We start from the raw sequence: 23,341 nt of genomic DNA on the forward strand, positions 1-23,341 counted from the left end.
CCTTGTTATGTGCGGCAGGGCCCTGGAGCCGGCCTGGCGGGGCTGCCGTGGCCACGCTGAGCTGGGCTGGGCCCAGCCGGCCCTGGCAGCCTCCAACGGCTCTTTCTTCGGAAGGCTGGACTTGGCGGGGGATGAGAGCTGGGCCGGCGAGCCCCTCCCTCTGTCCTCCTGATGAACACACACGTCCCTAGGTCCCTCCAAGACGGAGACAGAGAGGCTTTGTGAGCTCCCCTGAGGGTGGCTGACTCCCTGCCTGCTGGGAATGTCAACAGGGCCGAGAACAAGACAGGAGCCCCTCCGGCCAATGTCCCCTCAGCTCAGGGGAGCAGAAAACTGCCACGTCTTGTCCAGGGAGGCCTGGATGGACCCTTGGAAATGGACAGCCCAGTGGCCATGGGGAGGGGGCACAGGAGGGGCTGGGGTCAGAGACAAGGCAGGAGCAAACAGGAGCCGGGCACACACTGCCAGCCCCGCCCTTCCCTCATGGAGACCGTCCTCCAACAGCTTAGAATAAGGCCCTGGGGAGGGGGGTTCCTGCACAAGGGGAGGCTGGCTGGGCATGGCAGTAATGGGGTGCTCCTGCTCTTACTCAGGTGTGCTCGCCCAGTGTGCCCGGGCTGGGCCTGTCTCGCCTTTGGGGTAAGTGACTACTTGCAAGTCAGTTTCAGAGCAGCCGGCCCCAAACAGCAGTGGGCTGGTTTAAAAACTGTGGCCAGTTATTTGCATTCTGTTGTCTTTGGCGGGGACCCTCGGTAGCCACCTCCCTGGCGCGTCCTGGCCCCCAGGCTGCGGCTGGGCCTGGTGGGGCTGGTAGAAGCCCCGGCTGCGCTGCTGGGCCCTGCTGGGTCTTGTGTTATCATTCCCAGTCCCGGAGCGTGGATGCTGCTTCCCGGGACAGGGTAAGGCCTGGCGGGTGCTGCCCGTTCTGTGTCCCTCCCTGGAGTTCTCCACACCTGGGCACTGCTGGGCCCTCTGGGCTGGTCTCCAATCCCCAACCCTCCGGCCCCCCAGGCAGACGGCCCACTACCTGGTATACAGGCCGTTCTTCCTGCAGAAGGAGTTCTTGACGGACAGCCGCCGGTTGTTGAGTTCCAGGGCAGGGAAACTGCTTTCGTCCAAGCTCATCATCTCCCCGTGGCCTAGGGCTCCAGACTTGGAACTGTTCCCTGGGGGGGGGGAGGGTGACGCCCCTTAGACCGTGTGGCCTCCCCTCTCCCACCCCCTTGCCCCCTACCTGGCTGGGCTGCCCTCTCTTTCCCCTGCTGGACTTGGGACTGATGTGAGAGCCTGAGATTGTGTGTGGGAAGCCAAGGCTGCCCCACCTGGCACCCCAACAGGTGCGCTGCCGAGGGGACAGACCTGCCACCCCCTGCCCTGCCCCCCCTGCCCTGGCCAACAGGGAGGTGGACACATGAAAGGAGTCAAGTCCAGCCAGCTGGGCCCCTTACCTGCGTCTGTCTTCTTGGCGTACTTCTTGCTCTGGCCGCGGATGACGAGCACAAAGACCAGGAGCAGGATGAAGATGAGGCCGACCAGGGCGATGACCACCAAGAACCACCACTCCTCGTAGAAGGGGTTGGCTTTCTGGGCTGGAACATGGGCGGCGTCAGGCCGAGGGTGCTCAGCCCCCTCCGGCCTCCAAGCCTCCCGCTCTGGCGGGGACCCTCCCCCTGGCTCACGTGGGTCCTGGGGAGGCAGGGTCCGTGCCCTCTGAAGGCTCGAGAACCTAAGGCAAGCCTGGTGAGCATGTTTCCATCTGGGTTCTGGCTCTGGCCAGCGGGTGAAGGACTGAGAGAGGGCTGACGTGAGATGGGTTCTGGGCTTGCCTTCCCGCTCACTGGGAAAGAGCGCTGGGGTTGATTAGTGATGTCTGCCAAGGGCGCAGGCGGTGGGGTGGGGAGTGGCAGTGTGCTGGCTACTTTTCCTGTCTTCTCTTGTCCTTGCCTAGGGGCTATCTTGACAGGTGGACCTAACTTTGCGTAGGGAAATGTGACTCTCCGGCCTGTAGGAGGCCGGGAGAGCTTTGCTCCAGGTTCAGTTTGGACTGACTTTTTTCCTGGTGGCAGATAGCCAGGCAGCTGGGAGGAGGGATGGGAAGAGCTCTCTAGAATGCCTCTTCCACGTACAGCCCTCTGCCTTCCAAAACCACGTTACTGTGCTTTCCACACCCAGCCAGAGCTAGCCATGGTGTCGGGGAGGGCTCTTCTCTTTCTGTCTCCAAGCGGTTCTGTCCCATGAGTTGGTTTTATCAATCTGGCCAAGGGAGGACATGTGTGGGGGGAGGGAGGAGGCCAGGACCCTGGAAACCCACGGGCGAGCGGAAATTCTGAGCTGTGCTTCTGCCTTTCGGGGAAGGGGCCTTAGCGTTCAAAGGGGTCAGTGGTTAGATTTGGGGTCACGGGTTTGGAAACTGGAGTCCTTGGTGTGCTCTGGGACATGGAGGAATATGAGGAGAGGAAAAGGGGAGGGGGGGTATCCCTGCCTGACCTGGGTGTTGCCCAGCGGGGTCTAAGTCCCGCCTGTGTCAGCTGCCACTTCACGGGCTGCTGACCTGTCACCTTTTGGGGGCAGTTTCCATGGAAACGCAGTTTATGGCCTGGCCCCCTTGCCTCTCCCGGGCAATGAGCTCACGGAAGCTTACATCTTGGCCCGCTGCTCTGCCCCCACCCAGGGCTCCTGGGGCTCTTGAAAGGGAGCCCAGGAGATCCAAGGCCCCAGCGTCCTCTGGAGTTGAGGGCTGACCTGGGCCTTGGAGCCTGGAGGGGACAACGCGCTTCCGTCCCCGCCCCAATGCCTCTGGTACACAGGTACCTCTTCTTCCCCACTGCCCAGCATCCGTCACCAGGCTCTGCCGGGGCCCCCACCCCACGGGCCGGTACCTGGCACAGACTGGGAGGGGCTGCTGGGCGTGCCGAAGCCGTAGTCGTTGACCGCGATGACCCGGAAGTCGTAGCTGACGCCCGGCTTCAGGATGTCCATGCTGAACGTGTAGGAGCTCACCTCCTTGGGGATGTCTTTGATGAGGACGTCCCACAGCCCCTCGTCTGCAGGGGCACAGAGAGGGAGCCCCCGTGAGTGAGCAGGGCCCAGAATGCCACTCCCAGCCCAGTCCTGGCCATGCTGCCCGGGGGCCGGGCTGCCTGACCACCCTGCTCCACGCTGACGCATGGTGCATGGTCCTCGGTCCATGTTTTCTAAAAGGACACCTTCTATTCTCTTTAGTAAGACATCTGCAACGCATTAAAAGCACGTGCTATGCAGAAAGTACTGTCACAACCAACCTAGTTCCACTGTCCAGAGAAACAGGCTCAACACGCTAGCACTTGCGTGGGCAGAGCTCTCTCTGCACACGCCGCCTTCGGGTCGTTAAAGCGGTTGGTAAACACGATTTTAAGTGGCTGCCTTCGATTTTATCATATGGAAACACCCTCCTTTACTCAGCCGGGCCCCTGTTTTTCTAACCCACTTTTCTTTCTTTCTTTCTTTCTTTCTTTCTTTCTTTCTTTCTTTCTTTCTTTCTTTCTTTCTTTCTTTCTTTCTTTCTTTCTTTCTTTCTTTCTTTCTTTCTCTCTCTTCTTTCTTTCTTTCTCTCTTCTTTCTTTCTTTCTTTCTTTCTCTCTCTTCTTTCTTTCTTTCTTTCTTTCTCTTCTTTCTTTCTTTCTTTCTTTCTTTCTTTCTTTCTTTCTTTCTTTCTTTCTTTCTTTCTTTCTTTCTTTTTCTCTCTCTCTCTCTTTCTCTCTCTCTCTCTCTCTCTCTCTCTTTTCTTTCTTTCTTTTTCCCTCTTTTCTTCTTTTTTTTTGAGACAGAGTCTCGCTCTGTTGCCCGGGCTAGCGTGCCGTGGCATCAGCCTGGCTCCCAGCAACCTCAAACTCCTAGGCTAAAGAGATCCTCCTGCCTCAGCCTCCTGAGTAGCTGCAACCCTCTTTGCTATTCAAAACATATGCAGCGGTGGCATCACACAAAAACAAGAGGACTCCTCTTTTTCTTTTTAATAACAGCTGCAGGGAAGAGTCGGGTTGCCTGAGAGGGTTTGGTCAAGTTGCCTGGATTTGACGGGGGGCCCATCCTCGGCCGCCTCCTCTCTTAGGAGCAGAGGTCGGAGGAGAAGGAGGGAACACAGAGGGTGGAGGGGGAGTCCCCAGTCTGTCCTTCACCCCATGTTGCCCCAGTCACCCCATCCTTTGAGTTCCTGAGCGTCTTTCAGGCCTCTCTCTGTCCCCGGCTCTCTGGGCCTTGCCCCACGGGACAGAATTCACGCTCACGTTGTTCGAAAGGAGCGGCGAGGAGCTGCGGCAAGCATCCGCCACCGCACGGTGGCATCCAGCGGGTAGGTGGGGTGGCCAGGAAGGGGCCTGGCCAGAGCAACTCTCCACCGAGGAAGGATGTCGGTGGGCTGTGCTCACAGGTCCTCCCTCCTCAGCCTTGTCCTGGGAGGCCACCCGGCAGCCAGTGGGTCCTCCAGGCTGCCACCAGGGAGCCAAGGACCCCTTGCTGCCCCCAGCTGGACCCCCCCCCCAGCACCTCTGCCTCACCCTCCTGCAGCACCATTCTCTCCCGCTCTGGACCCTGTGTCACTGCTGCTCTGGGGGCCGGAGGCTTGGTCCCCGGCTCCAGCACGGCCCTTTCCTGGGGCTGGCGGGCTTTACTCGTTCTCCGCACCGCACTTTTTCACAGACCTGGGGCCGTGTAAGTCCACTCCGGTGGAGGCGCCACGACCGCCCCACCGGCCTTTGTGAATTTTGGACCCAGAGTGTGGCAGGGTCTGCTGGGGGGGGGGCGCCGCCCCTCTCCAGTGTAGACCCCTCGTATTTGGGGAGGGCCGTGGGGGCCTGTCTGCATTCAGAGCCGTCCTCACGGGAGCTCCCAAGCCTTGGCCTCATTGTTGGTCGTGTTTGCTTCTGAGCGTCTGCCCTGTATGCATCACACCTTCGTGATTAATGTCTGTCTCTCTCCCTCTCTCTCCTGCGAGGCTGAGAAATCCCTCCGGGGCAAGGATCGTGCCTGACTTGTCTTCATTAGCCCACACCTAGCACCGGCACCTCCCAAGTGTCTACGGAATGAATGAATGGACACCTTTCTTCCCTGGCCTCTTCACAGCACAGGGGCCCGGTTTTGGCGCTTCACGCTCTGGGATTTAAGTGCTGGGGTGCGAATCCATTGACTGAATTCTCTCACTCATCTCTGCATACCACTCATGAGGATGATGACGGTGACGATAGCTGGCACCTGCTCCTTCGCCAAGCGTCCCCGCTCTACACGCTTTGCTTTTCGATATCCACCGCGATGGCGAGAGGCAGGAACTGTTGCCCCCATTTCGCAGGTGAGAACACCGAGGCTCGGAGAGAGCTGAACTCGTCTTCCCAAGGTCACACCTCACACCACCATGGGTGGCAGGGCTGGCCGGACTCCTGGCACGGAACTGTGTCCGGGTGCCCAGCGCAGGGCTGTGCGCAGCTGGGAGCCGGATCTGCGTTTGCTGGATGGGCGCAGTGCGCCGAGGGCCCTGCTGCTGCCTTCCAGAAGCTGGGCCTCCTGCCTGCTGTCAACCCCACGCAGACACGAGGGGTGGGGCCGGGGCAGCCAGGCCGGGCCAGAAGCTGCTGGAATGTCACGCTGTGGCTCTGGCCTGCAGCCCCGGGAGCTGGCTGCCGCCCAGGGCAGGTTCCCTGGGCCTGTAAATCCCCTGAGTGAATCTCTCCCTGGGCCTGCAGCGCCGGGCAGCTCTCTGGCTTGTGGGGAGCAGGCGTGTTTCGTTATCCTGCGCAGCATGAAGCAAGGCCATGCCGGGAGGCATGCGTGGGACAAGAGCTCTTTCATCCTGAAGACGGCAGGGGCGGGGGGCACAGAGCGGAAAAGACCGCCCCACCTACCCTGTGACAGCAGGCTGCTGTCAGTCTCAGGGACGAACTCCATGCCCCCTGCCCACTCTCCTCTCCTCACCTGGTTTCTGACCCCGTCCCCAGCTCTCTGGCCCTGCTCCGAGTCCTGGCTTTTCGAGAGGTCCTGGCTCGGTCCTTCCTTTTACCCTCAGTGCTGATTCTACCTGTGGCCAAGTCACAGCCCCCAAACTTACAACACCAGGGTCCCACGCTGGGCCTCCCAGGGAACACTGGAAAATCAACAGGGCCCAAGTCCAGGGCCAACATTCCACAGCCCGGCACCCTGGCCGGCCCACTTGGGTGGAATAAGCAGGTGCAGGGCCTGGCTGGGATTAGCACGCAGTGGTCTCCCGGCCAACTTGGCAGCCAGCGCTGCAGGGCCAGGGAGGGACCATCTGGAGTGGGGAGGCAGCCAGCCCCTCGTGCATCCTCTGGCGACAGGCAGACCTCAGCGGCCAGGTGCACTAGATCCTTGCAACTGTGATCATTAGCATAAGATTAAGGCAAGCGGGTGGCATGGCTTCCAGGAACCACTAGAAGAATTAGTAACTCCTTGCCACGGGGTGCTGAGCGCCCAGCTACCCTGAGGTATTAAAGATTTGTCACTGGGATATTTTAATACCCTCCTTTAGATGTACTCGCTGCTGATACGCTCAACTGCTTCCCATTATGGTGATTATCGGCCATTCGGGCTGGAGCCACTGAGTCCTTTTCTCTCTCCACTTCAATCACCTGAGCGCGGATCCCCGAGTACAAAGAACCAGCCTCCGGCTCGCTGGCTCTGGCACCTGCGATTGCCCGGAAACCTAGCAACGGGGAGCTGGCAGGGCCGGCTGGGGCTCCCGCGAGGTGCGGAGCGGGAAGCGGGTGTCTGGATGGTGAAACAGGAGCAGGGGAGGTGGCCCACGGTGACTTATCAGGCGCTCGTCTCCCGATGGCTTTGGAAGTTCTCGTGATTCGATTTCAGGCTTGACGGGAGAGGTTGGTACGGTTCCAGGAGCAGCCGACACAGCCTCGATGGCAGAGATCCAGCTCGAGGAGGCAGCCGGGTCTCCTTCGTTCTGGGGCAGAGGTCGGGAGGTCGCGTGGAGGGTGCGGTTTAACCCGCGTGAGCCCAGGGCTCGCCCCTCTGGCTCATCGAAGAGTCCTCGGCCCAAGCAGGTCCTCACTAGCACTAAGACCCGTTCTTGGGGGGGCCCTGGGTGCTCCCTAACCAAGAGTGCAGCGCAGAGGAAGCGTGTCCTGTTTCCACTCTCCAGCAGTGCCCGCCTAGAGGCACTGGGGCTTTCTCAGGCAGAGGACAGACACGAGCGTCCCGGGGGAGGGACGCAGGGAGGAGGGAAGGAGGAGTCATGGAGTCTGGGCCCGGCAGGGCGGGACGCACCTGAAGGCCTGGCCTCTATGACGTAGCGGGTGATGGGCCCCTTGCCGGGGTCTCCGCTGGACCAGTGGATGGCGATGGCCGAGCTGTACCGCACGATGACGGGCACGCCAGGCGGCCCCGGGGCACCTGCAGACGGCACACAGAGGACGAGGGGACGTATGGAAGCCACAGCCACCACCGCCGGCCAGCCTGGGCTCAAGGAGGAGGGCTGGGCCACCAGACCAACCCGGCCAAGGGGCCTGAAGGAGGCCCTGCGAGTGTCCAGGCCAGGCCTGCGGGCCAGGGCTGTGGTCTCCCCGCCACCTCCCACCCCACTTCCAGACCCCAGGGCGGGAGAAGGCATACGGGATGATCCAGAAAGTTCCCTGGAGCAGAGTCAGGGGACCTGGGCTTTTAGTTCTAGCCCGGAACTTATTAGATGGGTGACCTCCATCAATGCACATAGCCCTCCAGTGCCTCAGCTTCCCCATCTGTAAGGGCCTTTTGGAAGATTAGGCTCGAAGGGCTGTGTCACGGGGACAGCAGAGGTACCTTGGTGATGGAGGAGGGGCCTGTGAGAGGAGGGGGTGACATGGGGTGCTGAAGAGCCCCCAACCTCTCCCCTGGTGTGTGACAGTGACGTCGTCCCTACCTCCTGCCTGAAATCCCCCTGCCCCAGTGGCATTTGCTGTTAGGCTAAGCAGGGGGAGCGGGGCCGGGCCCAGGAGGGCCTGAGCTTCTGCTGCTGGGAGGGGAGGAAGGACCGGGCTCCCTGTGGCTCTCCTGGCATGCAGGTCGCCAGGGCAGCAGCCCGGCATGCCGTAGGAGCCAGAGCAGGGGAGGGGTGACTTCTGCAGTAGGAGGAGTAAGCCAGGCGTCTGCCTCTAGTCCAAGGGGCCTGAGCCCCTTCTTCTTTTGGGGTGCCTGTCCAGAGGCCCACCCCGTGTGCTATGCCCCAGGCCCGCTCCCCCCAGATGGGGAGCTCTGCGTCTCCAGAGCCTGGCGCACAGTAGGTGCTTCCTGCATGCTTGGGGGACGAGGGGACGGGCCAGTGCAGAGTGGGTGGGTGACAGGCTGGCCGAGTGGCCTCTGTGGACGCCAGCTAGTAAGAGAGCTGAGTGCCGCCCCACACTGAAGCTCCTCCAGGGCCCGGGGAGCCCATGGGCCGGACAGGAGGCCCAGACCCGCCCACGCAGCCTGCAGCCTGCCCAGCCCTGCCCAGCCCTGCGCCCAGTCCCAACCCATGGCCTCAGGGGGGCCTCATTTCCTTCCTTCCTTCCCCAGTGGCATCCTGCCTGGAGCCCCAGGACAAAGGCAGCAGGGAGCAGGAGCAGTAGGGGACACAGCCCGAGGGGCAGTGGAGGGTGGGCCGGCCCCAGGACCCCCGTTCTCAGTCTGCACAGAACAGCAATCAGGGCTGGAGGAAGAGCTGTCATCTCCTCCTGGACCAGAAGCTTCCAGAGAGTCCAGCCACTGCCTGGCTGCATGTTCTCCCCTGCAGACCCCTCTGCTCTCTCTCTCGGAGAATCCTCCACCTCCTCCTCTGTACCTCTTCCCTCCCCATGCCCCCCCCCCCCCGCCCTCCAGCCTGGGATAGTTCAAGGCTCAGTCAGAACAGCCCTCTCCTGTCCCTGAGCTTCTTGGCCCTCCCTCCGCTTCCTGCCTGTGCTTCCCAGGAAGCTGGCTCAGGTGAGAGGCAGCTGGGGCTGGGGCTGGGAGTGGGAGCAGATGAAGGACCAGGCCTGTGCATCTGTGTGTGTGTGCATGTGTGTATGTCTGCATGTGTGTGCCTATGCATGTGCATGTGTGTTCATGTACGCACGCGTGTATGTGTGTGTGTGTGTGTCTCGTGGGGGCGGCTCCTTCCTGGGCAGCTTCCTCATGCAGGCTTTGTTGCAGGGAGCCCTGCCCCTTCCTCGCAGAATAGGACTGTGAGGAGTAGAAAGTGACCAGACAGAAAGGGAAAGTGAAGAGTAGCTGGCCTGAGCCACCAGCAGTGACAGCTGCAGGGCGGTGACAGGCAGGAGGGCAGGCTCCCAGGACCCCCCAGGGGCCTCCATCCACTCCTGGCTGTGGGGGATGGGGGGAGGAGATGGATTTTAGGGGGGGTTGGGAGGGGCTGTGTCCTTGCTTAGGGAGGGAGGCGGCAGTGCGGCCTGGGAAGGGGGGGGCGTTAAAGGAGGAGGAGAAGGAAGCTCAGGGGCATCTGTGGGGAGATGGGGGGAAAATGGGGGGATCGTGGGCCCTAGCCCTGGAGAGGCTGCTGCTCCATCAAGGGTTTCTCAAGGTGCCACTTTCGTGGGACCCTCCAGGGGTTTTTGGGGTCAGTGCAGGTTGCTGGGCCCACCTCAGCCCCGGGGATGAGCATCCCTTTGCAGCCACCCTGGGAAGGTGATTTTAGCAAGAGCTGAGGGTGACTCGCCTGCACCGTGGTCACCTGCTCAGGGAAACACTGCAGGGGGTGGGAAGAGGGGTCTGACCAGGTCAGAGGCAGGGGGCCTGCAGGCTGCGTCCCTTCTGGACAGAAGCCATGGGGGTAGCACGACTGGGGGCAGGGACCACCAGAAAGGAGCGGGAGCAGCTGCCAGGCCCAGGGCACTGGGCCTGAGGGGAGGGGCCCCTCTGGGGTCTGTGGCTTGAGGAACACAAGGACACTGATGCCACTAACCGAAGTAGAGGCGCCGGAGTGGGGGGAGTGGGGGGAGAGGGGTTCTTGGGGACCAGGGAGAAAGAGTGAGCCCTGCCCCCCACTCTGGGTCCCCAGGGTCCAGCACAGCTTTTGACACCAGGGGCCCTTCTGACTTGGGGAGGGGCTGCTGAACAATTGCACGTGACGTGTGGCCCATCGCTCGCTTTCCTACCTTCCCCTGGGCCCGTGGTGACGTTGGCTTCGATCTCCGGCCCGTAGGTGAAGGTCTTGGCCCTGATGCGGAACCTGTAGGTCATCCCCTCCGCCAGGTCCTTCACCTTCAGCCACAGAGGGTTGCTCCCCTTCACATCCACCGTCACGATCTTGCTGACTCCTGGGGGGACACAGCACGCGGGGCTGCAGGGGCCTCACCCCTTGAGACCAGGCTGGAACGCCACCCTAGCCCCACACGGTGTTTCTTGGACGGCGGCCCTGCAAGCTGTTCTCAGGAAAAAGGGCTCCATGGTTAAATAAGTTTGAGAAAAGCTATGTATTTTTTTATGTGTCTGTTGACCGACCCCTGGATCCTTTAGCCTCTGGAGGAAAAGACCACTCAGCATCCTGTTTAACGCAATGACTGTGCCTCAAATTTATTTCGCCACTGTTTTTATCCCCCTACATAACATACCACGGAACTAGAATTCTAAGGATCAGCTTTCAGGCAGTGTTGCCGTAAAGATACCAAAAGTCAGTTGGAGGGGACACGCTTCCGACCAGCTCCAACACCTGGGCCCCAACCCAGGCACTGGCTCCAGGCTCCGCCTCCTTCCTCTTGTGCTGGTGAGAGCCGGGAGCTCACCTCGGCCTTCTGGCATTGCCTGGGCTAGAGTGCCGTGGCGTCAGCCTAGCTCACAGCAACCTCAAACTCCTGGGCTCAAGAAGTGCTTCTGCCTCAGCCTCCCAAGTAGCTGGGACTACAGGCATGTGCCACCATGCCCGGCTAATTTTTTCTATGTATTTTTAGTTGGCCAATTAATTTCTTTCTATTTTTAGTAGAGACGGGATCTCGCTCTTGCTCAGGCTGGTCTGGAACTCCTGACCTTGAGCAGTCCGCCTGCCTCGGCCTTCCAGAGTGCTAGGATTACGGGCATGAGCCACCGCGCCCAGCCCCGCCAGGCTCTTTAGTCCCTGAATTGCAGCTGCAAGAGGGAAGTGTGGGACAGCTCTGTGCTTCCCAAGTACAAACCCTCCCGACCGCCAGTCTTCCGGAGGGCCAGGATGGTTCCATGTCCCATGTCCACCGAGCTCCCTGGTCACCACTGAGACGGGCCTTGTAGCCAGTGGGCTGGGCTCACACCCAGTGCTGGCCCTGGCATGTCCCTCACCCGGCCTCAGTTTGTTCTATGGGTGGGGACAGCCACAGCACCTTAGACTGGAGGTTTAAGTAAACTGACAGCACCCAGGGCCTGATCTGTGTACTGCATGGATGGAGTATTGAAGGACAGAACAACAGATGCTCAGGAGGGACTTCCCAGAAGAAAGGACCCCCCAGGACCAGGAGCAGGGACACTGGCATTTGAGTAAGCTCCATGACATTTCTGAACAACCTCCACCTCGAGGCCGGGACCTTGGTTTTTCCTACAAGAGAGGGGGCTCTGGGGCTCCTGTGGGGCTGCTTTGCTGCTGACCTGGACCCAGGGCTGAGGCAAGAACTGGGGTGTGGACGCCGTGCCGGCCAGGCTCAGGCTCAGCTGGGCTATTGTGGGAGGACGGGAACATATGAGGGTAAGGGGTTCAGCCACGTGCTCTAGATCCCCCCGCCAGACTGAGCCCCCGGAGGCAAAGTGTTCACATCACCAGGCTGGGACTGCCCAGGTGGAGGCCCCTGTGAAGGGAGCTTGTCCCAGGTCCCTGCGTCTATCTCCGGGACCTCTGTCCTCTGCCCCGTTCCTGGGCCCTGCACCTGACCGGACCTCCTCCTGGGGCCCGGTGGCCCCTTGGTGTCCATCCTAACACACAGCTCCGCTTGCAGAACGAGCTGCTGGCACCCAGGTGGTGGCAGGAAGACTGAGGGCCATTGTTCCCTCGGCTGACCCAGAACTGCTGGCCGCAGCCACGTTCCCAGGGCCCCACCCCCTGTTGTTGCCAGGCTCTGCTGTCGGGGAGGGGCGAGAGTGAGTCGGTGACCCCAGAGGCCGGCCACACCCCCAGCGCCTCGCTGGACTGAGACCCAGGCAGCGAGGAGCCTCGTCCCCTTCCTGTCTGTCTGAGTCCCTGTCCTCAAAAGGTGGTGGCTGGTAACAAAACAGCAGTGACTTCTGCACTCTGCTCACCCCGAGCTCACGCTCACACCGATGCTGGGCAGCCCTCGGGGGTAGGCAGCTGGCAAGTGTCTGACGCCCACTGGCAGGGGCAGCAGGGCTCAGCCTGGGAGCCCCAAGGGGGGCAGGGTCCCTGCTGGGGCCCGGAGGAAGGGGTGGGGGGCTGCGAGGGAGGGGCTGATGACAGCTCGGATGAACAGGGTTCAGGACACAGGGAAGGTCACCTGCGGAGCAGGGCTCTAGATCCCAGGTCTGCAGATGGCAACAGGGTGCAGTGACCCCCCAATCTTGTGCATCTTCCTGGGGAGAGGCTCCAAGGCTTTGATCTGATTCTCAAAGGGGTTCCTGAACCCCCCCCACCAAAGATGGAGAAGGACTAACCCAGAGTAAGGCTGAGAACCCTAAGGTTTGGGAAAGGGCGAGGAGGGGGCGGGACCTCAGGGGCTCCCTCTGCTTCCTGGGCCCCACAGCCCTGTCCGTCATGGGACACCGTACCTGGCTCCACTTTCCCTTCCTCTCTTCCCCGTCTTCACTGACCGAAGGGGAAGGATATATTTAAAAGTTCTCTGCCTAGAAGTTAGGAGCCTGGGCTGCTGTTGGCCAACCTTGCCCTCAACTTGCTGTTCCGCCTTGGAAACTCCCCTTCCCTTGTCCGGGCCTCAGCTTCCCCCTTCATAAGACGTGGAGACTCTCACCACATCTAACCCGTGTGCACTGGCTGTGACGGGGACCCCGGATGAGAGAGGGCCCTTGAGAACTGAGGGTCTGGGGGGCCTCGGGGGAGGGCCCACTCACCGTCCACGGGCGTGCAGGGCTCGTACACCAGCCGGTAGCCCTCCAGCACGCCGTTGGGGAACTGTGGGGCTTCCCAGGACACGTTCACGGAGGTTGTGGTCAGCTCGCTGAACTTGACCGAGCCGGGGGCGCTGGGGGCTGTGGGAGACAGACAGCAAAGGGCTTTGTTTCCTGCTCCTGGAAGCTCGGCGCCTTGGGCTTGGCCCCAAGGAACAAGCAGGAGTGTCGGGTAGGAAGAACAAGAGAGCAGGGCTTAGCACCAGGGGACACTGGAGAGGTCACTGGGGGTCACCGGGTCCCCCCTCCCCTCCTCTCTCAACTTTCCAGTGTCAGAGTCCCAAGAACCGGGAAGAAAGGAGACTTTATTTTTCCCTAAAGTCGTGGAATTCAGGCTCCCCCCTGCTAAGTGGCACTGAGCCTCGGGATGAGCCGTCAAGCCCCAGGGTCGCCCTGGGGCAAGGCTGTTTCCTGGCTCTGCAGGGCTCCTCTTTCGACTTCCCTGGAAGTGAACATAGTGGGGGTCTGGGCCTCGGACACTAGCTGGGCACTAAACAAGACCGCGCCAGAGCTGCAGCGCGCAGACGCGGCCTTTCTCTGGGCCCCGGCGCCAGGGCTTGTCGAGGAGACACCACGCTGTCAGGAGGAGCCAGAGCCAAGGACAGTAGAACCCTCCGGAAGAAATGTTTTCTTGGACTGAGACCCCCTGGAGCAAACAAGGGGGTGGGGGACCCCTGCGAGGGGGAGGGCCGGAGGAAGGGCAGGAAGCGCCACACTCCGAGGCATCCTTCGCTGGCCTGGGTGGGTGACCAGGCTATTATTGTCCTGTGCCGCCTCCCACCAGGCCGGAGCTACTCCGGACCTGCTTCCGGCTCCGGCTGCAGGAGGCAGAGCCAGCCAGCGTCTTTGAAGAGGGGAGGAGAGCTCAGGGGGCCTTTCCTGCCTCCCCTGGGCTAGAGGGACATGGGACAGAACACTCTGTCCTGCTGCTACAGCAACACAAGCTTCGGGCTCCCCAGGGGCTCCCATCTGGCCGATGACACCGTCAGAGAGTGGGGACAGGCAGGCAGGCAGACGTGCCCATCAGTGCTCACACTCGGCCTGGACAGCAGAGGGAAAGGCTGTCCCCGGAGCCAGGGCTCGTCCAAACAGAGGGCCACAATAGGAACCGACTCCACGAGTGTGCCCTTTGCAGCTCTTTAAGGGACAAACGTCACGGACAGCATAGAAAGTGGCAGGCTGGACAAGACGTCCAAGGGGGGCCGGGACAAAAGGCTGGCGTCCAGTCCACGGGGACACAACCCTTGGTTCTCTCGGTGATCCTGGGCTCCAGCCTCTGTTCCCCTGCTGAGCAGCTGGGTGACCCCGGGAAAGAAGCTTGACTTCCTGGGGGACCCCTTGCTCATTGTGGAAAGGGGGTGCTGGCCACCCCGCCCGCCCCCAGGGCTTCTGGGAGAGTCACACGTGATGCTGCCTGACAAGGAGCTCTGGACGCTGGCTACCGGCTCGCTCTGCACACGTGGGCGCAGGATTCTCACCGCCGTCCGCTCCCGCCTGGCCGCCCTGCTCCAGCCCCGGCCCCAACCAGGCTGCCTTCTGTACAGTGGCCAGAGCGAGTTTCTCAGGCAGGAACCAGATCCTGTTGCCCAAATGCTCAAACCTTCCAGTGGCCTCTCGTGGCACTTAGAATGAACGAATCCCAATCCCCTCCCCCAGGCCCTCTGTGACCTGCTCTTGCCCCGTCTTCTTGCAAGCCACCTGCCTTTCTCTCTGGTCCCTTAATCCCCCGCCTCCCCCAGCCTCCGAGACTCCACATCTGCTGTCTCCTCTGTCCAGAACCCCGCCTTACCTCCCCGCCCCCTCCTCCCGAACGCCCCACGCCGGCCTCTTCTCCTCCCTCAAATCCCACCCTCAGCGAGGCCGCTGTGGGCAAACGCACCCGAAGCCCCCCCATGCACCCCCTTCCCCCACCCTGGACCCCCTGTCCTGGCCACCATCTGCAGGCATCCCATCTGCTTGTTGGTGATCCGTCCCCTGCCGGGGCAGGGAGCTTGCTTGGTGGCCTCGCTCACTGTCAGGAGGAGCCAAAGCCAAGGACAGTAGAACCCTCCGGAAGAAATGTTTTCTTGGACTGAGACCCCCTGGAGCAAACAAGTAGTGCCCCACACAGTGGGGCCTCAGAAAAGACACTCGATAAATACTTGTGGAGTGAACGAAGCCAGGGAGATAGAAAAGAGGCAGGTGGAAGCAGGGCCGGGGCCCAGGTGGGCTGGCTGGGGGAGAAAGGGGGCCTGGCTGCTTGTCTGCAAGGTGGGCTGCCTGGGGGCTCGCTCAAAGCCTGAGCACGTCCCCCCCCCAGGGTGTCTCGGGGGGCAAAGGCAGGCGGGTCCACCTCCCCGCCACCACCACCCTGCCAGGCAGACCTCCCCCTCCCCAGGGCCCCTGCCCCACCTGCTTGCTGGGTCTGGCCCCGGGTGGGGACGCTCCGAGGCCCGTCCCCGGCGGCGTTGAAGGCCGCCACGCTGACCATGTAGGCGGTGTAGCCCGTCAGGTTCTTGAGCTTCACGCTGTTCTCCGCCAGGAAAAGCGTCTTCACCCGCTCCGTGAGGTTCCGCCGCTGGGCTTCCCAGAAATAGATCTGTGGGCGCAGAGGGCGGTGGGAGTGGGGCGACAGAGACCTCGGCTTCCCTCCTGCTGCACCGCCCCAGGGGCTCAGAGACACCTTCCTTGTGACCTTTCCCAGGTGGCTCCTGGGAAACAGTATAGAAGCCTTGAAGAGCGCTTTTAGAAAACCCTTCCAGAACCTTTCTTTCCATAGCCAAGACCTTAGTCTCTGCTAGACTGTCAATGTGAGGGCACAGCCCGTGCAGCGTGGTTCGTGGCAGGGCCTGTCTCTGGGACATTGGCACTGGGAAAATAGATCCTGGAGGAATAAGCCAAATACGTCCCGCAGGCACCTGAGCTGGGGAGCTAAATGCAGTGCAGAGCCCACCCCGGCCGAGTGGGTGTGAGGGTGGCAGTGTCGCATCTCCTGGGAGCCGGGGGGAGGGGGGGGTATGCACCCCGGGCCTGCTCCATCTGCAGCTGCAAATCACCCCAGCGGGGCTGTGCCTGCACATTGCAATTGCACGTTGGCTGCAGAGGAGGGCCCAGGCTAGCAGTATGCCTTGGCCAGGTGACTTCCCCAGCCACTCCCTTCCTGGGCCCAGCACGAGGGCCACAGGTGAAAAGATTTTCTCCCAGGTGGGGGGCCAGTTGGAAGGTTTTAGGCCAGGAACACAGCAGAGGCTCGACAGCGCTTTCAATTATTGCATGTTTAGCGAGGGGGTGGTGGAGGGCATCCCTAGTCCGCAAGGCATGGAAGATTCTTAAACTAGTTTCTAGGACCCAGCCCACCCAGAAGTCGCAAGCCGGTCCCAAGCCCCGTGGAGAATTGCAGGTCATTTGGCACCACCTGCTGGCTGATAAGGTTTTTGCACACGGCCAGCTTTTCAATTTCTCAGTTTCCTAGAGTGAGAAGGTGCTAATAAAATTGTTCCTTGTCCCCCGCCCCACGACTCTCTCCCCTCAACTCCACCCCTGGCACCTGTGAGTGGCAGTTAGGACATCTTGTTACCATGAAATCCCTTTCTCCAGCTCCTTTCCCCCTTTTAAAAAATGATTCTTGGCCGGGCGCGGTGGCTCACACCTGTAATCCCAGCACTCTGGGAGGCCGAGGCGGGCTGATCGCTCAAGGTCAGGAGTTCGAGACCAGCCTGAGCAAGAGTGAGACCCCCCCGCCCCCTGGCACCCGTCTCTACTAAAAATAGAAAGAAATCAATTGGCCAACTAAAAATATCTAGAAAAAATGATTAGCAGGGCACAGTGGCGCATGCCTGTAGTCCCAGGTACTTGGGAGACTGAGGCAGAAGGATTGCTTGAGCCCAGGAGATTGAGGTTGCTGTGAGCTAGGCTGATGCCACGGCACGCTAGCCAGGGCAATAGAGTGAGACTCTGTCTCAAAAAAGAAAAAAAAAAAGATTCTCCTCATACGGGTGCCAGCTGTAGTCATTCATTAAATCACTCATTCATTCACTCATTTGTCCATGGCTAACACTAACAATCTGGGTGTTATTGGCGCACAGGTGGTATTTGGCCACTGCACACCAAGAGGATTCATGGGTTCTCCTAGGGAAGAGGGTTTGGAATTGATTCCTAGGGCCCCCGGCGTTCAGCGGTTGGGGCGGGAGTGGAGGAGAATGAGGAGGGGCCGACGGCAAGGGAAACCAAAAGAAGGAAGCATTTTGAGAGGAGGGTGGGATCTGCAGTGTCAAACACTCAGCCCACAGTCAGCGAGGCCTGAGGTATTGCCTGGAGGCGGCACGGAGTGGCTGGTGGCCTTGGCAGGAGGTGCTCTGGTGGGGCCACGGGGCGGAGAACCTACCTGGAGTGGTTCAGACACTCCGGGGGAGGGGAGTTGCAGGTGGGAGTGCAGAAGGCTCTTTTGAGGAATTCTATTGCAAAGGGACCAGGCAAAGATGCGGTCGGGGAAAGGCGTTGAAAGAGGAAACGCGCTCTGGAAGGCTTTCGTGCCTGCCCTGCGCCTGTTGGGAGACATCCCCTGCAGAGAGAGGCGGCAGGGGCCGGAGCAGGGCAGTGGGTTGGGGTCCAGGACCCAGGGCGGCACAAATACAGAACCCCGGTGCGCTCAGCAGGTGCGCCTCGTGTGTGTGCACTGAAGTCAGCAGACCCTTGTTAGGTGATGGCCGACAGGAAGAGGGACTGACACTTGTGCAGAGGGCACACAGGAGCCGAGCCGGGCCCCGGTCCCCAAGGGGCGCACTGCCGAGTTGGAGCACACAGACGGGCATCCGGGTGTCTGCAGAATGCACGCGCCACAGGGCAGGGTCTTGGTCCGTCCGGCTTCTTTGTGGCCAGGCACTCAGAGTCCCGCCTGGCAATCACATCACTGGCGTCCAGCAAGTACCTGCTGGGTGGATGCACGTTGGAGGGGGGCGGGCAGAGGAGTGCACCGCTGTAATCACACCTTCCATCGACTCTCCTCAACCCCTGCCCTTTCTTTTCTTTCTTCCAGTGCTACTGAGGCAAAATCGACAAACACAATTGTACATATTTAAGGTATAAGACGTGATGTTTTGATCTACGTATAGGTCGTGAAAAGACGACTGTAATTAAGCTAAGTAACATATCCATCACCTCGAACAGTTACCTTTTTTTTTTTTCTTTGTGGCGAGAACACTTAAGATCCACTTTCTTTGCAAATTTCAAGTGCATGTAATATCATTAACTGTCATGGTCGTGCTGTACGTCGGATCCCCGAACTTAATGCATCTCGCCTGAGGCTTTGTACCCTTTGACCAACATCTCCCCGACCCCCCAGCCCCAGCCCCAGCCACCACCGTTCTACTTTCTGTGTCTCTGAGTTGGATCATTTTAGATTCCACCTATAGATGAGATCGTGCAGTATTTGTCTCTTTGTGCCTGTCTTATTCATTAGCACAATGTCCTTCAGGTTCATCCGTGTTCTTGCAAACAGCGGAAGTTCCTTCAAGCCTGGGTAATATTCCATCGTGTATATACACTCCACATCTTCTTCATCCACTCACCTGTGGACAGACATTTAGGTTGTTTCCACATCTTGGCTGTTGTGAATAATGCTGAAATTAACATGGGAGTGCAGGTATCGCCTCAAGATCCCGGTTTCAATTCTTTTGGATAAATACCCAATAGTGGGATTGCTGGATCATATGGGATTGCTGGATCATATGGTAGTTCTATTTTTAATTTTCGGAGGAGCCCCCATACTGTTTTCCATTACGGCTGCACCAATTTACATTCCCACCAATGCTGTGCAAACGTTTCTTCTCCTCCATACCTTCGCCAGCATGTATCTCTTGACTTTTTGGTGGTAACCATCCTAACAGGTGTGAGGTGATATCTCACTGCGGTTTCAATTTGTATTTCCCTGACATTTAGCGGCATCGAGCGCCTTATATACCTGTTGGCCATGTGTATGCCTTCTTTTGAGAAATGTCGATTCAGTTCCTTTGCCCCACGTTTTAATCAGTTTTCCTCCCATTGAGTTGTATAAGTTCCTCAAACATTTGCGCTATTAACCCCTTATCAGACGTGTGGTTTGCAAATATTTTATCCTGCTTTGCAGGTCTTCTCTTCACTGTTGAGTGTGCTCTTTGCTGGGCTCCTGTCCTTTCTTGCTGCTTCTTACACAACTGGCCAAACCCAGCCCCGGTGAGATCCACCCACACGCTACAGGGCTGGAGGGAGTCATGCTTTGAGTTCACGGGCAAACCCTCGAGTGGGCTGGCCACGGGCTGCACTGCCCCAGCCCACGGCTGCACACCCCTGTATTACTGTTTCCCAGATTCCTCTCCCCCCTCCCCTGCCCTCACTCCCAGCCCAGGACCCTGCCCTGGGAAATGGAAGTCTTCCCAACAGCAACCCTATTTAAAATTCTAAACCTACCCCCCACCGCCCCTACCTCTAGCTTTCCCCTAACTGGCTTCAGTTACCACCATCTGGTGGTGTTATTTATTTCCTACATTGTCGGTCTTTTCCCCCTAAGATTTAAGCTCATGTCATCCTTTGCTCACTGCTTTACTCCCAGCCCAAGAAGAACGCTGGGCACAAAATAACTGCTCAATAAAGGTGTGTCTGTGAACGACAGAAAGACCTCAACGCTAGGAACGTGCGTGAACGTGCGCAGGTGGTGGTTGGTCTGATGGTCTTAGCTGCGCTCATGGGTCGATGGTGTTAATGCATCACCCGTGTTCACGCATGTTGACGTTAACACGTGGGGTAGCGTGTGTCTGGGAGGAGGCACTTCCCTGTTTGCTCGGTTCAGGGCCACAGCCGCTGCTCAGGTGGGGGCAATGCTCTCTGGAACACGCGGACATCTGCCCTATTATTACGTACGGTGTTTCGCGCCTGTGCACTTCCTGGGTCTGTATGTTAGCTCGCAACTTCCGAACCTCGACAGCCTGGTGGCTGCCAAACTGCTGCTGGCTCCACCCAGCCCCTTCCTTCCACGGGAGGCATATGCTAGGGGTGCAATATTTAGTCTTCCCAGCTGGTGCTCCTGGGCAAAGACGTGAGGGGTGTCATCCGTCTTTGGAGCTTCCCTGGCAAGACGCCCTTCCTCCTTCCCCCTCCTCCCTCACCCCAGATGGAAAGCCACTCCCATGCTGGATTCTGTCTTAAATCGGGGCCACCTGCGTTCTTAAGCTGGGTGACCTCAGCAAGCTCTTCACTTTGGCTAAGACTCAGTTTCCACCTGCGGGAGGCGGGGCTGGGCCAGGTACACCATGAGGTCCCTTGTGGCTCTCACTCCCCACCTTGGGCCATGGCACTGGGACTGTTCTCTGGAACAGCACCCAGCCACCACGAGTTCCAGCCCACTGGGCACCTGTGCGGGAGGCAACCACAGATGCAGCCGAGGGCTACCTGTTCCAACCGCTCCACCAAGGAGGAGACACGTTCCTTTTTGAAAGCAGTACCTCTAGCGCCTGTGTGGCCAGGGCTTCCTCTGCACCCCTCGTGGGGGGAGAGCCGGCAGATTCTCTGCTACCTGCTCTCTGTGTGGCCTCAGCAGGGGTGGCTGGACATTCCTGCACTCAGCCTGCCTTTAGGGTGCCGGAGGGGGTGGGTGTAGTTTTGCCCCAGTTGTACAATATTTCCGCAAATCGGGTGCGAACAGCCCAGGAGGCAGGTGTGCAGCAGAGCCTGAAGGGGCGCACACCTGGACTGGGAGGAGGGAGGGACTGGGGACCCACCTTCCACCCGTGGGTGGCTCATCAAGCCCTAGCTGGCCCCCTGCCCCATGCACCCCTTCGCTCTGCCGGAGCACCCCTACCTTGTACCCCTGGATGTCTCCATTCTGGCTGTCCAGTGGGGGTGGCTCCCACGTCACATCCAGCTGCGTGGCTGTGGTGCCGTGGACGGCCACGTTGCGGGGCGCTGCCGTGGGCACTGGAGGGTGTGCAGGTGGGGGTGAGTGTGCCAGGGAGTTGACTGGGGGAGGGGGAGGTGGGGGGTGGGGTGGGGTACCCCAGGTCCCCAGCTCCTCTGGCTGGTCTGGGTCGGGGTGGGGAAGACATGCTAGGGCCCGCACAGGGCAGGTGGCACTCACCTGCCTCCCCGACGAAGACCTCTTGCGGGGGGCTGGAGGGGCCCTCGCCCACGGCGTTGTACACGCTCATCCGGATCTCATACCGCCTGTGCTTGTTCAGGTCTGTGGGTGACAGCGGGGAAGGGGCACACGCTGAGGTCACTGTCCCTGCCGGGAAGGGGCCCCCACGGCGGGCAGAGGCTGTAGGGGAGGGAGGAGGCGTCCCTGCAGCTCCAGTCCCCTGTGCGAGGCTTCAGGAAGGAGCAGGTAAGAGGCGGGGCTCCGGGAGCTCTGTCCCCCTCCGTGCCACCCCGCACGAGGACAATGCTGGCCGTACGTTCCGTTGCTCAACCGGACACTCTGGAGGCTGTGAGTGTTCACAGGGGGACGACCGGTGCAAACCACAGCTGTCCTGGGCACGCCGGGCCGTAGGGCCACGCCCTCCCCGCCCGTCCTCTTTCCTCCCCAGGACAAAGGCCCACAGTGCCCAGCTCCAGGGCCCCGGGCCTGCCCACCAGCTGTTTACACAGGGAGGCTGGGCCTGGGGGGAGGCGCTTATTGGATGTGAATTCTGGGCTGAGAAACCCCCTATTTTTGCCAAGTTCGGGGTGCTTGGGTGGGGATGCCTGGTGGAAGCTGGGACAGGAGCGCAGCTGCAGGGAAAGGGGCTCAGTCACCGGGTGGAGCTGCTGTCCCTGCTGGGGGGGGTGAAAGGTCACCCCACCCCCTCCACTCTCTCCTCTGGGCTCCGCCCCATGCTCCCTTCCCCCAGGGCGGGGCTCTCCCCTGCGACTGGGCTGTGTGTGTTGGGGGTGGCGGGTGGGGAGCCAGCCTTGCCAACTGCGGGGCAGCTCACGTGGGCCACTGGCTGAGGAAGGGCCTCACACTCGTGTTATTTTCTCCTGAGCACGAGGCCCTGCGCCCTGGGAAGAACCATGGCTGGGGCTTTAGGAGAAGGTCGAGGCAGGAGCCTGCAACCCATAGCCTGAGCCCCGGAGGAAAGACAGGGGCTGGTGGACAGAACTGCAAGACCCAGACCGCAAGACCCAATAAGTGCCCTGGACGTGACTCGGACGCTGCCCACCTGCCCAGCCATGTCCCGTGGCTCCCGCTGCTGCGGACCTGCTGTCATGGCCCATCTCCCCACCCCCTCCCCACCGGAGCACCAGGCTACAGACTTTCCTTCCCATCTCGAATCCCACAGAGGCCGAGCCTGGGGGTCCTTCCCCGGCAACAGCCTACGTCCTCGTGGGCCCTTCCCCGGCAACAGCCTACGTCCTCGTGTATTTGGAGCGATCATGTGTGTTAGGGTGGTCCCATTCTTTAAGCACCCTGGGGTGGGCACGCCCCCTCGGCCTGTGGTCAGGCGTCCTCGAGGCCCCATTCCCGGTCCCCGTGCCAGGCCTGGGCCCGAGGCGGGAGCTGCCATGCAAGACTTACTGTCCAGCTCGTACTGCGTGAGGCCGGGCCGGCTCAGGTTCCGCATGGAGTACGTGGCTACGGGCGGGGGCGGGGGCCGGAGGGAGACAGCAGACAGAGGAGGTTAGTGCACACGCGTCCCCCACCCCGCAGAGAGACCCCGGCTAGGGGGGCAGATGGCAGAGAGGTAGGGGCTGGCCAGGTGAGTGGGCACATAGAGAGAGAGTTTCCAGGTTCCTGAGGCTGAGTTAGGGGCCAGGATGGGAGTGGGGGGAGGAGGCGGCTCCCAGGACAGTGCTGTCCCCACACCGCTGTGCACCAGCCCAAGGTCACAGGGTGTCCCAAGCCCCTGGGAGCCTGCCATCCTGGGGACAGCTCCAGGGGAACCCTCAAGCCCCAACTCACTCCCTTGTTTCAAGGCAGAGCTCTTGGAAACCAGCATGAAATACTGGCGCCGTTAATTCCTTCATATGAACCAGAAAACATTTTACTACCAGGAAATACAACTGCATCTCACACGGGCAACACAGAGTCACAACCACGGCGCATGTCGGCAAAAAAGGAAAAACAAAAACCACCGCCAAAAACGCAAGCTGTTGGATCAGCTACTTCCGAGTTTTTCTATTAATGTTGCTTTGCTATCCACTCAATCATTGTGTCGTCCGCTAAGTCGCTAGCAGACAAGGCACGCGTGTGGAGAGAACCACAGGAGGGAATGTCACAATGGAGAGGCTCCCAGACTGCTCCCCCATCTCTGGTGAGTGCCCCCCGCCCCCCGCCCGCCTCCCTCTCCCCGCAGCTCCCGCCCTCCAT

General features: G+C 60.4%; 1 protein-coding gene across 1 annotated transcript in view; it reads right to left on the reverse strand.

Moving 5' to 3' along the window:
• SDK2 (sidekick cell adhesion molecule 2) overlaps window positions 1-23,341 on the reverse strand; it is a 137,239-nt gene that overhangs the window by 15,294 nt on the left and 98,604 nt on the right. The window contains exons 36-45 of the mRNA XM_075993921.1: window positions 22,550-22,606; window positions 21,131-21,232; window positions 20,855-20,970; window positions 15,436-15,622; window positions 12,988-13,125; window positions 10,104-10,265; window positions 7,264-7,389; window positions 2,880-3,044; window positions 1,449-1,589; window positions 1,028-1,166 (exon numbers count right to left, since the gene is read on the reverse strand). Of these exons, the coding sequence (XP_075850036.1) occupies window positions 1,028-1,166; window positions 1,449-1,589; window positions 2,880-3,044; window positions 7,264-7,389; window positions 10,104-10,265; window positions 12,988-13,125; window positions 15,436-15,622; window positions 20,855-20,970; window positions 21,131-21,232; window positions 22,550-22,606 (1,333 nt within the window). The remainder of the gene's footprint in view (window positions 1-1,027; window positions 1,167-1,448; window positions 1,590-2,879; window positions 3,045-7,263; window positions 7,390-10,103; window positions 10,266-12,987; window positions 13,126-15,435; window positions 15,623-20,854; window positions 20,971-21,130; window positions 21,233-22,549; window positions 22,607-23,341) is intronic.

Source organism: Microcebus murinus, chromosome 18, assembly GCF_040939455.1.
Source record: "Microcebus murinus isolate Inina chromosome 18, M.murinus_Inina_mat1.0, whole genome shotgun sequence".
NCBI lineage: Eukaryota > Metazoa > Chordata > Mammalia > Primates > Cheirogaleidae > Microcebus > Microcebus murinus.